Raw genomic sequence first — 13,083 nt, 5'->3', positions numbered from 1 at the left:
TTTGAGAATTTGTTGGTTGGCTTTCTTTTTGAAATAATGTAGATTTGTAACTGGTCCTTCCTGCTTTGGGGACTGCTGGAAATCGTTATAATATACACTCTGTGCATTTCCATATGCCTTACCCCAGTAACAGAGGATTTGTTTCACGTTTACTTGAACAGTTTGGTTGAGATTGTCTCTGAAATCGGGAAACTCTATTAAGAGCCTGCATGGACTTTGGAGCCAGATGGACTTGTGTCTTGGGATCTGAGGCCTCTGGACATTGGTCTTCTTGATTGTAAATGGCAGTGATAATGCCTACTTGTAGGATTGTTTTAGGGAGTAGATGAGATGATAGACATAAAGTACTTAGCTAGAACTTGAATGTTCTCACCAAAAATATAAGTAAATAAATGTACATATATATCAAATCATCACAATGTACACTTTAAATATCTTACAATCTTATTTGTCAATTATACCTCAATAAAGCTGAAAAAAAAAAAACAAAGCACTCAGTACAGTGACTGGCACATGGTAAGCACTCAAAAAAATAACCTTTTTTTTTTTTAAGAGAGAGAGTGGGGAAGGGCAGAGGGAGAGAGAGAGAATCTCAAGCAGGCTCCACACCCAGAGCAAAGAAAATGCAGGGCTTAGTCTCATGACCCTGAGATCATGACCTCAGCCAAAATCAAGAGTCAGACGCTTAACCAGCTGAGCCACTCAGGTGCGCCCCAAAATAACTATTTTTGTTCCTATTTATTCACTTGTTGAATTTGTTAACTCATTCATCCATTCGACATAGATTTATTGAAAGCCTACTATGTGCCGGACATTGGTCATACCAAGATTAATCAGATTCATGTTCCTGCCCTTAAGGGATTTAGGATCCACTAAGAAGTGCATTTAGTTCAGCAAGCTTATATTGAATGCCCACTGTGGGACAAGTGCTTTGCTTATTGCCATCTTGATGCCACATGATGAGTTCTCAGCTTCTGGGGAAATTACATCTACTTAGGAAGCCAGAATGTAACCTCTGGAAATAACCTAGTACTGGTTCAGTGTAATTTTAAATACTTTGGGAATTCAAATTAAGGACGGCTGGGTCCTGTCTTTTTCAATAGTGTTTGTTGTTGGCAGAAAGCAGACACACTCAAAATTTCAGATGCCTAAATGATTCCTGAATCTGTGCCAGAGATCTAGGGAGATGTCATATATACATCTGAGCACAGATTCAACTTGGAAGCAGTACTGACAGTTCAGGTTGATATCAACAATCAGCGGCTTCCTGGAAGTAATGGCTATAAACTGAGGGGCAGGTCTCCTTGAGGAATGGATGCTCATGCTGTCCCCTTCTGTTGGAATGCCCTTCTCCATCTATTGCCTGGCTAGCTCTTATCAATCTTTTTGAATTCATCTCAGAAAGCCCTCTCTCCTAACTGTCATAACACTGAACCCATAATCTGCTGTCATTATTGATTCATAGGTCTGACTTTCCTACAAGACCATGAACTCCTTGCTTCTTCCTTGGTCCTCAGTTTTAGAATCTATAGAACAGACTTGAAGATGATTGATACTAAAGTCCTTTCCAAGACTCATTCTGTGATGTACTAGATCCAGGCACAACCAAGTTAGAAGGTGGGAATGGGATAGTTTGAGAGTATATATTGGAATTAAATGGAAAGAATGAGGACTTGGAGATAGTACTAGAAAACCCAGCTCTCTCTCCAAAGTCTCAGACACACTGTGCCATGCATGTCCAGCAGGTGTGTTTAGCATACAAATGAGCACATACTCAAGAAACCAGGGCACAACAAAAAAAAGTGCACAGGCTCTGGAATCAAATGGGTCTGGCTGCTATTCTGTGGCCAAATAACCTTGGGTATGTTATTTCTACTTTCTGGGGCTCAGTTTCCCCTTCTGTAAAACAGGGATAGAAATGCCTATTTAAGGGGTTGTGAAGATTTAAATAATGATGTGCATAAAGTGTTTGGCCCACAGTAGGTGCTTCGTAATTATTCTCTATTCTTTTTATTTCCTCGGTTAGAAATCAGGATAAACTGAAACCAGTTGGGAGTGTTGGGTCTAAAATAAATATAATTTAGCTCTTTCCCAGCTGATACCCAGTAGCACAGAGGCAGAGGCTCAGGTGCACTCAACCCACTTGGCTCCACCCATAACCCACTGCCATGGCCAAGGAAGGCATTGCTGCTGGAGGTGTCATGGACATTAATAGTGCTTTACAAGAGGTGTCGAAGACTGCCCTAATCCACAATGGCCTAGCAGATGGAATTCACAAAGCTGCCAAAGCCTTAGACAAGCACCAAACCCATCTTCATGGGTTTGTATCCAACTGTGATGAGCCTATGTACGTCAAGTTGGTGGAGGCCCTTTCCAGGAGGCCCTTTCACAGACGCCACTTTCCTCTTTTCAGGCATTTAACAAATGCAGTGGTATGTTGCCCTCACGTTCACTTCTGTCATTGCTCCAACATGCCATGCATGCTCCTGCCTCAGGGCCTTTGCCCAGATTTCCTCTGCCTGGGATGCCCTTCCCTCAGATAGGGGGGACTGGTTGCCTCCTCTCCCTCAGGTCTCTGCTCTCGTGTCACCTTAGCCTTACTTGACCCTCTATTAAAAATTTGCAACCCCATCCCCTACACTGTCTTCCCCCTTCTGTGCTTTATTTCCTCCCAAGAACTCACCATCATTTGACAAACTTTGTATTTTATTTATGTTTCTTGTCTTGCTCCATCACCCCCAATCAGAATATACATTCAGTGACGGCAGAAACCAAGTATTTTTGTTCTCTGCTATAATCTCAGTAAATGGAACTATGGCTGGCACATAACAGGTGCTCAATAAATACCTGTGGGGTAAATTTATGCAGTGCTAGGATTCAGCCCCCAGGTTGGAAGCTCATCCCTTTATGGTAAAATCCTATCAAAATTCTCTTGTTTCTTCAAAGCTGAACTCAAATGCCCCCACCTCCAGGAAGCCTTCTGTTCAGTCAGAATCAGTCTCCATCTCTTCTCTGTCCTTGTATGTAGTTTTTTTGTTGTTGTTCCTATATATAGTTTTAAATGAAGTATCTCTGATATATTTATTATTTTTGCTGAACTAAAATTAATTTTTATATCCATCTTTCCCTTCTACATATTAAGTCCCCTGAAGTCAGGAACAGTTTCTTGGTCATTTGGTCATTTTGGGGCCCACTCATAGTATCCAGCATATTGTAGGTGCCTGTTATATATGGAATTTTTGTGCCTGCTGCATATCACGTGCTCCGATATAAAAGTAAAGCATCAGAAACATTCTCTACCTTTAAGAAGGTTGGGGCCTCACTGAGGAGATAGCATTCTCATAGACAATAATAGAAGGCAGTATTTAATGGGGTGTGGGAGAAAAAAGACAAGGAACGAACACTTATTGATATCTATTATATGCCAGGCACTTTGCATGCATTATCACTTTTAATCTTCCTAATAATTCCATGAAAAACTAATATTAAGTTCATTTTACAGATGAGATTACTGCAGCAGAAAGGGACAAAGTGGGAATGCAGATTTGGGGGAAAAAAGAAATAGTGTATACAAAGAAATTCTGAGAACTTCCCTATCAGAGCTTTCCTTCCCTGTTACTATGGATTAGGATATGTAGCTTTCTCAGAAACCAAGGTGTAGGAAGGTTAAGTTAGTTAGCCAAGGCCACATAGCAATAAGCTGACGCTGCTTTTCTCTCATCGTTACATTTCTGTATCAAGTCCCCAGATGATGCCATCGATGCTGGTACAGGGACCACACTGAGCATACCAAGACTTTAAACCATACTTAGTCTGAGGCAATTGTGTGAACTACCAAAAGAAAACAACTTCTCTGGCTAGTTGTCTCTCCTAACCCTGAGCTTGCAGAAGAAAAGCCAGGACTCAGATTGCCCAACACTGTGTAAAACCCACAGAGGTGGGAGGGGTGGGAACAGAGGCATGGATGCTCCAGCACCTCAAAGCATCCCCAGTCAGTGTTAAGAAGGGGAAGAGACCCCAACGTAGGGTATGTGCATCCCCCTGAGTGCTTACCTGATACTGGATACTTCCGGGCCTTTTCACAGACGCCAGACCCTGTGGAGAGAAAAGCGTGAGCTGAGAAGTCACATAGACCTGGACTTACTCAAATCCTAGCATGGACCCTACTTGCTGGTTGCCTTTGGGCAGGTTACTTCACATGTTTTAGCCCATTTTCTTTATCTACACGATGGGCCCCATGGTACCCATTTCACACAGGATTAAATAAGGAAACATTAGTAGGTCACTTAGCACAGTGCCTGGCACCAGGTGGACCCTGAATAAATGGAAGTTATTGTTGGTCTGTGTGTAACATCGTCAGCCCTCACAATGACACTTTGATTGTGAGGGTAAGGGATTATCCCTATGCTTCCAGACGAAGGAACAGGCTGAGCTTAAATGACTTAACCAAAGTTATACAGTAAGTAGAGTTTTCACACACACACACACACACACACACACACACACACACATGAAGTACATATGTGTACAGTATGTGTGTGTGTGTGTGTGTGTGTGTGTGTGTGTGTGTGTGTGTGTAGTAACAGCCGCAAGCCTCTCCAACCCTCCTTAGGGTGTGTTCAGGTAGATTTTGAGGCATCTGACAACAGGGAAAGGCATCTCTGGACTGTCTGAGAGGGAGTCCTGGGATTTAGAGTTGGCTGCAGTTAACCCAGCATTCGGATTACTGCCCTGCAGGTGATCTTAAGGTGACTGGGGGGATTTTATCATGTGCTTTGAGAACAGAATTTCAGCCTGAGCTAGGTGTTCTAACATTCACAAAAATTCCTTACTCAACTCAGAAGTTTTTATCAACAGCAGCTACCCATCTGGCTGCCCCCTTGGGGGCTTTGCAGATGAGGGGAGTAACTGTTAGGTTTCTGGAGAATGACGATTTTTGAAGAAAGAAAGAGCCAAGTGTGCAGGTTGGCAGTGCAGAAATGCTGAGGTTCCTTCCAGCCAGCCCTGCAAAGGGATGGCTTCTCTGTTGCTGCCATCAACCATGAGGATGTCACATTTGGGTTCCTGCTGTCATAACCCCCAGGACCCCAAAGGCAAGGGAAAACAATGCCAATCCAGAATGATCAGGAAAATGAGGGGTTATGATCAGCTATGATGGTGATTCCTAGAATTTGAATACAATAAAGATGCTTAGCACAAATTATTGAAGATAATTTGAGTTTTTCTTAGATGATTCAAAAAAGCCTCAGAGGTATTTCAGGGCTTTGGAATCATTGTCAATGACATTTTAGTTCTAATGGAGTAACTGTGAGTATGGCAAAAGGTACTGGATTTGGAGTCAAAAGATCTAAACCAGTCAGCAAACTATGGCCCAAAGGAAGCCTATTTTTCTAAATGTGTTTTATTGGAACACATATTGTCTATGGCTGCTTTCATGCTGTAATGGCAAAGTTGTCATGGCAGAGACCAGAGGAGCCGCCAATCCTAAACTACTTACCGTCTCACCCGGTATGTAAAAAAGTTTGCCAGCCCCTGATACAGAGTGAGATTCAGCTCTGTAATGGAGGGCACATCACTATTTTCTCTGATCTTCAGTTTCCATATCTTTTTTTTTTAAGAGTTTATTTATTTATTTGACAGAGCGAGCACACAAGCAGGGGGAGAAGCAGAGGGAGAGAGAGAAGCAGGCTTCCCACTGAGCAGGGAGCCCGATGTGGGGCTCAATCCCAGAACCCTGGGATCATGACCTGAGCTGAAGGCAGATGCTTAACCGACTGAGCCACCTAGGTGCCCCTTCAGTTTCCATATCTATAAAATGAAAACCCGCGGGGTTACTGTGAGAGTCAGATGCAACAGAACGGGTGGCAAAGCACTTTGGAAACTCCGAGGGTGGGCAGCACCTGATCTGTGCTGGAGGGGAGCCCACCCAGATATTCTTTGTGTTTTCTTTTCCAATCCTTGGTGTCAGCTTGTCACGCTCTCCCTTTCTCACAAATGCAAAAAGAATTCACCGGGTCCCCTTCCTTTCCCCCAAATATAAAACATTCTTCCATAAATGGAGGGTTGGTACAGACAGGTGTACCCACTCTTTCTTCTGTTTGTTGAGCACCTACTATGTTCAAGGAAGCAAACTTTTATAAGCTAGTTCTTGTGAGAAGTGTTTGGTTTCCAGGGGGAGAAGTTGGTATACACATTATTACAGCAGAATGGAGATGTTGCCATGTCAGAGTAGGAGGACGCATCATGTGTTCATGTGTGCACATGTGCATATGAGCAGTTTATAAAGACAGAGATATTCAGGTTCAGATTTAAGAAAAGCTTGTTAAAAACACGAACCTCTTTAATCCAAAGTACACTGAAGTGCCTTAAAATGTAGCCATTATGTATAACTGTTTCCCCTTGGAAACTACGTTCTAATTTTAAGTTACCTCCCCAAACTGCCAAGAATGCATTTCCTGCTCATGCATGGTCACTGGGGATCCCTCATCCATGCCTGCTGGACAGGAGTATTCAGGAGTGGTCACATGTAAGGATTGTGGATCACCTGAGTATCAAGGAGCCAGGTACTCATGATAGTTTCTAAATTTGGGAGGAAGTCTTCATTTCATAATATCATCTTTTCTTTATTGATTGTATTTTTTACTGATGATTCAGTAAACATAACCTCAATGGTTTAATTGTTTTATTTGACCAAACTGCTATCAAAATAAACTCATAAACTGAGAACAAAAATAAAGTCTAAAAAAATTTTCTTTCTGAAAATACTGTCACTATACCTATATGGTCAAATCTTGCTATTGCTGATAAAGGAAGATGTAATTATTTGGGGGAAAAGGAATAATAAGAGGACCTTATGGACCTATTTCTGGGATGCAGATATGCACACACTTCGCTCTAGGCTCCAGACTGTGTCCCCTGGGGCCTTCCCAGCATGGTGGCTCTCTTGGTCCCCATGGTAATAGTGTTGGTGTTTTTTGTGAATGTGTTTCATCTATATTTTTCTATGTGCATTTAAATATAGAACTGCAAACCCAAAACTCATCACCAATGTATACCCACCAGACAGACAAGTTAAAACATAGAATTCTTCTTCATTTCACTCTCCCCCGCTACTAATAATTTTTGAAAGAAATGAGGCTTGGGTTTTTATATTTTCTACCTTGGGATTTAATCCTCTCTAGAGTGTTTTAAAAGAGATTGCTTAGTTCCATTGAGTATTTTTTATTAGACTTAGCTGGACTCCTCCTATGTTGGCAAGAAGCATGTGAGGAAGCTGTTCTCAAACTAGGCTAACCACAGGTAGTTTCACTGTGCTGCAGTTTATCTCACGCCTTTCAGTTCACAGGCAGTGCTTCCCACCTCTGTCCCCCTCTTGTTCAACGCAGTGTTCTGTTTCAGAGTTTGCACCTCATTATTTCATATCAAAGAGAATCTCCAGTCTTTCCCTCCTCTTCCTTTCTGAAACGATGTTTATCTGGTTTTTAGTTTTTCTCAAAAGCACCCTCATTCCTGATGTTAAGTGCAGTGTCTCTCTAAACCTAGAGCAGGTGATGATAGCACAGTTGTGCTAATTGCCTTCAACCTGAGGCAATAGTGGGTTTGGGACCGATACAGGCAGGTGAGTAGATATGACACAGCTTGCTGAGCAGGAGTCCTTTCTTTTGGGGCGCCTCGGTGGCTCAGTCAGTTGAGCATCTGACTCTTGATTTCAGCTCAGGTCATGATCACATGGCCCCCTCTCCCCGGTGGAGCTCTGCACTCAGCAGGGAGTCTTCATGAAGGTTCTGTCCCTCTGCCCCCCCACTTTCTCTCTCTCTCTGTAAAATAATAAATAAATCTTAAAAAAAAAGAGGAAGTTCTTTCTTTCACTTGACCTTCAGAACCTTCCTAGGACCTGAAGCAAGGGTCTAAAACAAAGATAAAATATAGAATGTAAAAATCATAGCCACTATATTTATTTTAGATTTCTATAAACATATGAATAATTAGAAAGATATATATACATATATCAGGGAATATGCACCACTGGTAGGCATGATAAATTCTTCCACATACATTCCATCAGTGTGATGAATCATGAAGTATTTGGGTTTAGGTTCAATGTTTGCAGTTAAGTGGTGAGTGTTTTCTCTGTATTTTTTCATATTTCATTTTAATTTTATACAAATTCAATTTAGCTGGATAGATTGTCTGACTTGTTTCCGAGAACTCATAACTAAAGTTTATCATTGAGATTATTGCTTTAAAAATGCCCTTTAAAGCATCTCAACTTGGTGCCTAACTGTTTAAAATGAATAATTGTAAGAATATTTTAGTACTGCAATTTTTAAGGCTTCTCTTATTTACAAGGAAAATAGAACTGATAAATTTGAATGATGAAAATGGATTTAATTAGGTGAATTTAGTTAGGCTTGATGAGGTGGAGCCAAATCTAGGATAAATGATATTTTTAAACTAATGTCTCTTACATTTTTAGATTTGCAAAAGTTTCTCAGAACATGTGGCAGGGTCTTGTAATTCACACACACCTCTCTTTGTCACACTTTTACTCTCTTGCACACACACACGCACACACGCAGGCGCACACGCACACAGAGAGGCCCGGCAGCTGGAGTGTGTTCAACATTCTCTCCTCCTTCTTCAGTTACTAATTCTGCCTATAAAGGGTATATCTGGCAAAGTTTGCTCCTGTCTTTCCTGTTCTAACCCTGTTATTCCAAAACACAAAGGAGTATTCTAATGGAAAGTATTGTCATTTTGGGTTTTCCATTTTGGGGACAAAAATGGGCACTTAGCTATTCCTCGTGATGCTCTTTGCTTGTGTCCTATAAAGGATAACAAAGTCACCCATTTTCCAATCCAGAACCCAACTTGTTTTCCCAGGTTCCCTCCTACAACCAACACAAACACAGACATTTACCAGCAAAACAGAAGCTGTTGGAAAGATTTTTTGGCTGCTGAAATGGGCTCCTGTCACCAGGACATGGCAGGCTTTTTGCTGTATTGTCTCCCAGGCCTGGGCCGGGTACTCCAAAAAGAGCTTTATGTAATCAGTCTTCCCTGACATGTGACGTCCTGTCATTTTCCTCCCCTTCGGCTCTGCTGCCACCCACAAATCAATAACATTGCCTGGGAAGTTCAAGCTGATTTTGCAGCCACTCTAAGCTCCGTGTTTCTTAAAGGGTATGTCAGAAAATGTAAAGTTTCCTAATGATATTTCTGGCTGATGACACATGGCAGAGCTGATGGACTATTTATAATCAGTGGCACGATCGCAAGCACATTATTTTTATTTCACTTAGGGGGGAGCCCTGTCACTTGCTACCTCTCTTTGCAGACAAGTTGATGCCATCTCCACCTAAAGGAGCTAAAACCCTCTTTGCAGAATGCGTTTGCACTCTCCCCTTTGTGTTAGGAGCTCCCCAGTTCTTTCCAATAGAATTCTCACCCCCCTTTTTTTTAAACTGTTCTTGGGCTGGGGGGATGATGAGGGCAACCAATGATTTGTAGCAACTGCTTTAGATTCTGGTCATGCCTTCACTATAAATGTCTCCGTCTTTGCTGCTCAGATCCTGCTACATTCCTCCGCGTGTGGGCGTGGCTGGCATGACTGAGGCAGCAGACACAGCTCCTGCATTCAGCGCTCGCCCCAGTTTCACAGGACTGAGCATAGCATAGCCGTCTTTCGTTGAGCAGCTACTATATTCTAGGCAACGTACTTGGTAGGCATTTTATACACAAGATCTCATTAACGCTTTCAAACCTGTCTGTCTGTTATCTCCAGAGAAGACATGTAGGGGAAAAAAACGGGACATTAAATAACTCCTCTCCACAGTCACACAGCTGATAGGAAAAGCCCCATGACTCAGTTCAAATCTAACAAACCACACCTGCTCTCTTTTCACTACCTTCTCACTTCTTTCCGGTTAAGTGGACACTTGTGTATGGATGTGGATGGGCAGGGGCACTTACCCATTCCCAACTTGGGCAGCTCCTGTGAGTTCCTAGGCTGACCAAAGTGAGAGATGGAAGAACTGGAAACTTTTCCACCTGGGATAAACCCTGGTGTAAAAGGAACCGTATACTAGAGGCGGGTTTTGACTCACCGCAATGGGAGGTGTTACTGTTATAAAGATACTGAGCTCTCTCTCTCTCTCTCTCTCTCTTTCTCTCTCTTTTTTTAAAAATGTTTCCACAGGACAGAGTTTAGGGTATGGATTCGTTAACTATATTGATCCAAAGGATGCAGAGAAAGCCATCAACACTTTAAATGGACTCAGACTCCAGACCAAAACCATAAAGGTAAGAAGTGATACGCTGGCTCCTGATTGGGAAGCACTGGTTAAATTTCATCCATTTGATCTAATAAATCCAGGCGATGAGGGAGCTGGAAGTGGTGCTCTTTATTTATGCAAAGGACATTTATCATCCACTGTACTAAGTGGGGGATGCAGATCATTACAAAGAATGAGATGCAAGCTGAGCAGAGGGAAGGGACCAGAGGGCAGATGGGGTGTCAGCACCCACCAAGAAGGCCTGTGAGCCCAAGTCTGCAAAGATGGCCAAAACTGAGCCATGGTAAGAGGCTGGGGCAGGGAAGATGTTCCAGACAGAGGGAACAGCACATGGGAAGCTGTGAAAATGAATGTAAACATTATGAGTGGGGAACAGCATATAGAATAGCATGGCCTAAGTTTGGATGGGAGGTGGGCAGGGGCCTCGTGTGCCAGGCTGAACAGTTTGGCTTTACCTAAGGGTGGACAGTTCATCTCCTAACTGAGACTAGAAAAGAAAAAATCAGTTATAAATAAACTCTAGTGTGATAGGGATGGGTACTATAAAATTGTTAGGAACATAGTAAAGGAATGACAGAAAAAGTAACATTCGAGCAATTGGAGAATAATCAGAGCTGTAGATAATATCTCTGGTGGGATTGTTTTAAGTCGAAAAAGAGAAACAGTTACCCAGAGCCTGCTCTTCCAGACAGAGGTTTCTGTGACTGGGCTGTCACTCTCTCGGTTCAGACTTCACCTTGTGGGGATCCTTCAGGAAGTGGTGCTGCTTACTTTGAGGGCCCCCTCCCACAGCCAGTGGTGGTCTCCTGGATGGAGCCTCCTCCTCCTCAGCCTCCCTTCCCCTTCTTCCCCCACCTCCAGGCAGCGTCCTGCTTGAGGGCAGCTGCCAGCCCATTAATGAGTCCCATCCTTCATAGCCTATCACACCACAGGGAGGTGTCTCCTGGGCGCTCTTATCCTCACGACAGCAGGTCTGACGCAAAGTAGGACAAAAGAGAAACCTCTCCCAGAATGGAAATCTATAGATGGCACCAGCTCTCAGCGTATGAAAACACAAAAGCAGAACTTTTTGGTCCAGCAGAGCTACTTCTCCAACATTCCGACTGACAGAGGAGACTATTGGTATAAGATAATCTTAGCTAGGAGGTAATCAAAACAAACCAAAGCCAAAACAAAAACCTTCTTTTTTTTGGAATATATTACATGATTGCCTGTCTTCCTTCCTTCCTTCCTTCCCTCCTTCCTTCCTCCTTCCTTCCTTCCTTCCTTTTAAGCAGCTTTACTTTTGCAATTGAGTTTCGTTTTATTTCTAAAGATGATTCCTTTCCTGATCTCATACAGCCTGTGGTACACACAGACCCCAAAATGGGCCTGACTCAGGCTGCCTCCATCTCATCTTACAGTCAATCCCTATGAATTATCTAATGGAGAAATAATTAAGAGTTGTTTAATTATGGGGTAGTCCTCTGAGAGGCAGGAGGATTAATTTCTTTCAAAGGAAAAACATACCTATTTTTATGCTTTAAGTGAAGGTGGGAGGCTCACGTCCCTGACTATTTGTTGAGGCCACACCAGGTTGAGGCTGTATTTGTGGGTTTGATTGATTTTTCTGTGCTATCCAGTTCAGCATTAGAATGTCAGACACTTACTCTTCCCTTGATGGACACCCTGACCTTGAACTGAGAAAGTACTTTTCTTTCCTCTGTAGTATTTCTTGAAACCCAAACCTTCCCAAGAGTTTAGGATCAAATCATCACACATCCATTCTGCCTTTTAAAAAATATATCTATATTCCATGAAGCTGTTGGGCTTCCTGAAAGACTGATTGGACCTGGCTTTTCTGATCTCAGAATTCACCCCCTGATCCATCATGCCATCAGAAGCAGTTCTTTGTCTAGGTGGATCTTACAGACGAGGAACATTGATTATTTTTGTTCTGTGAGGAGACAGTCTGCCTCACCCCCTCACCCACCCTGTGCTCACCCTGCATCAAAACGCTGCCAACACATTTGCACCCAGCAGTAACGTGGGCTTCCGAGGCACTGTAGGATTCAGAATGCATGATGCCACGGCTGAATCAATAATTTCCATTCTCTACTACAAATGAAAATTTAATGTGCAAACCTAGGGATTTCAGCCCTTTCATTAAAGCAGTTTATTTCCCATACTAAAAATTAAGTTTGAGTGATAGGTTCCTTTATTAACTTTTCTTCCCTTTCCTAAAGGGACACAATGTTTAAGGTAAAAATCGTATTAAAGGGGAGGGGAAAAAAGCAAACCCTTTTCATGTGCTGTTAATAGTCTCATCATTTATTAATTTTTTTAAAATTGCTTTTCTGCCTTTCAGGCCACTGTTTACTTCTGCTTCAGTTTGCTTTGATAAGTGACAGGAGATTTATCTCTTTGCCCTGCCTCCCATAAAGCAATAGATAACTTGCCTATCTGGAAAACAGAAGTATCCTCCTGGAAGCATGCTTTACAGAGATCTCCCCAGAACCATCTAGCACATGTTTGCAAGCTGTGGTCAAGTTTGTCCCTCCTTCTCACATTTCTGGTGCATTTCTGGACTGCTCTGTGCAAAACACCCTACTTTAAATGTCATGCACAACACGGATTCAGGCAAACCAAGAGTTAATTCCTAAGTTGTTTTTTTTTTAATTCCTAAGTTTTGATGCTTAATGATTAACAGCTAGATTCCGGGATAGTTCTGGAAAGCCCTGAGGAAGTGGTGGAGACTGTAGTGAGGTGGAGAGCAATAAAAAGGTCAGCTACTCTTCAGCTATTGCTG

At 42.5% G+C, this 13,083-nt stretch overlaps 1 protein-coding gene across 5 annotated transcripts in view; it reads left to right on the top strand.

The window, feature by feature from the left end:
• ELAVL4 (ELAV like RNA binding protein 4) overlaps window positions 1-13,083 on the top strand; it is a 147,887-nt gene that overhangs the window by 111,781 nt on the left and 23,023 nt on the right. For all 5 annotated transcript variants that reach the window (XM_073896777.1, XM_073896775.1, XM_073896776.1 and 2 more), the window contains exon 3: window positions 10,199-10,302. In XM_073896777.1, coding sequence (XP_073752878.1) covers window positions 10,199-10,302 — 104 coding nt within the window. The remainder of the gene's footprint in view (window positions 1-10,198; window positions 10,303-13,083) is intronic.

The sequence above is a fragment of the Callorhinus ursinus genome, unplaced genomic scaffold (genome assembly GCF_003265705.2).
Source record: "Callorhinus ursinus isolate GAN/ISIS: 27379988/994484 unplaced genomic scaffold, GSC_fseal_2.0 scaffold9, whole genome shotgun sequence".
NCBI classification, from domain to species: domain Eukaryota; kingdom Metazoa; phylum Chordata; class Mammalia; order Carnivora; family Otariidae; genus Callorhinus; species Callorhinus ursinus.
The sequence above is the reverse complement of the archived record's forward strand: the minus strand, read 5'-3'. Positions and strand labels throughout refer to the sequence as shown.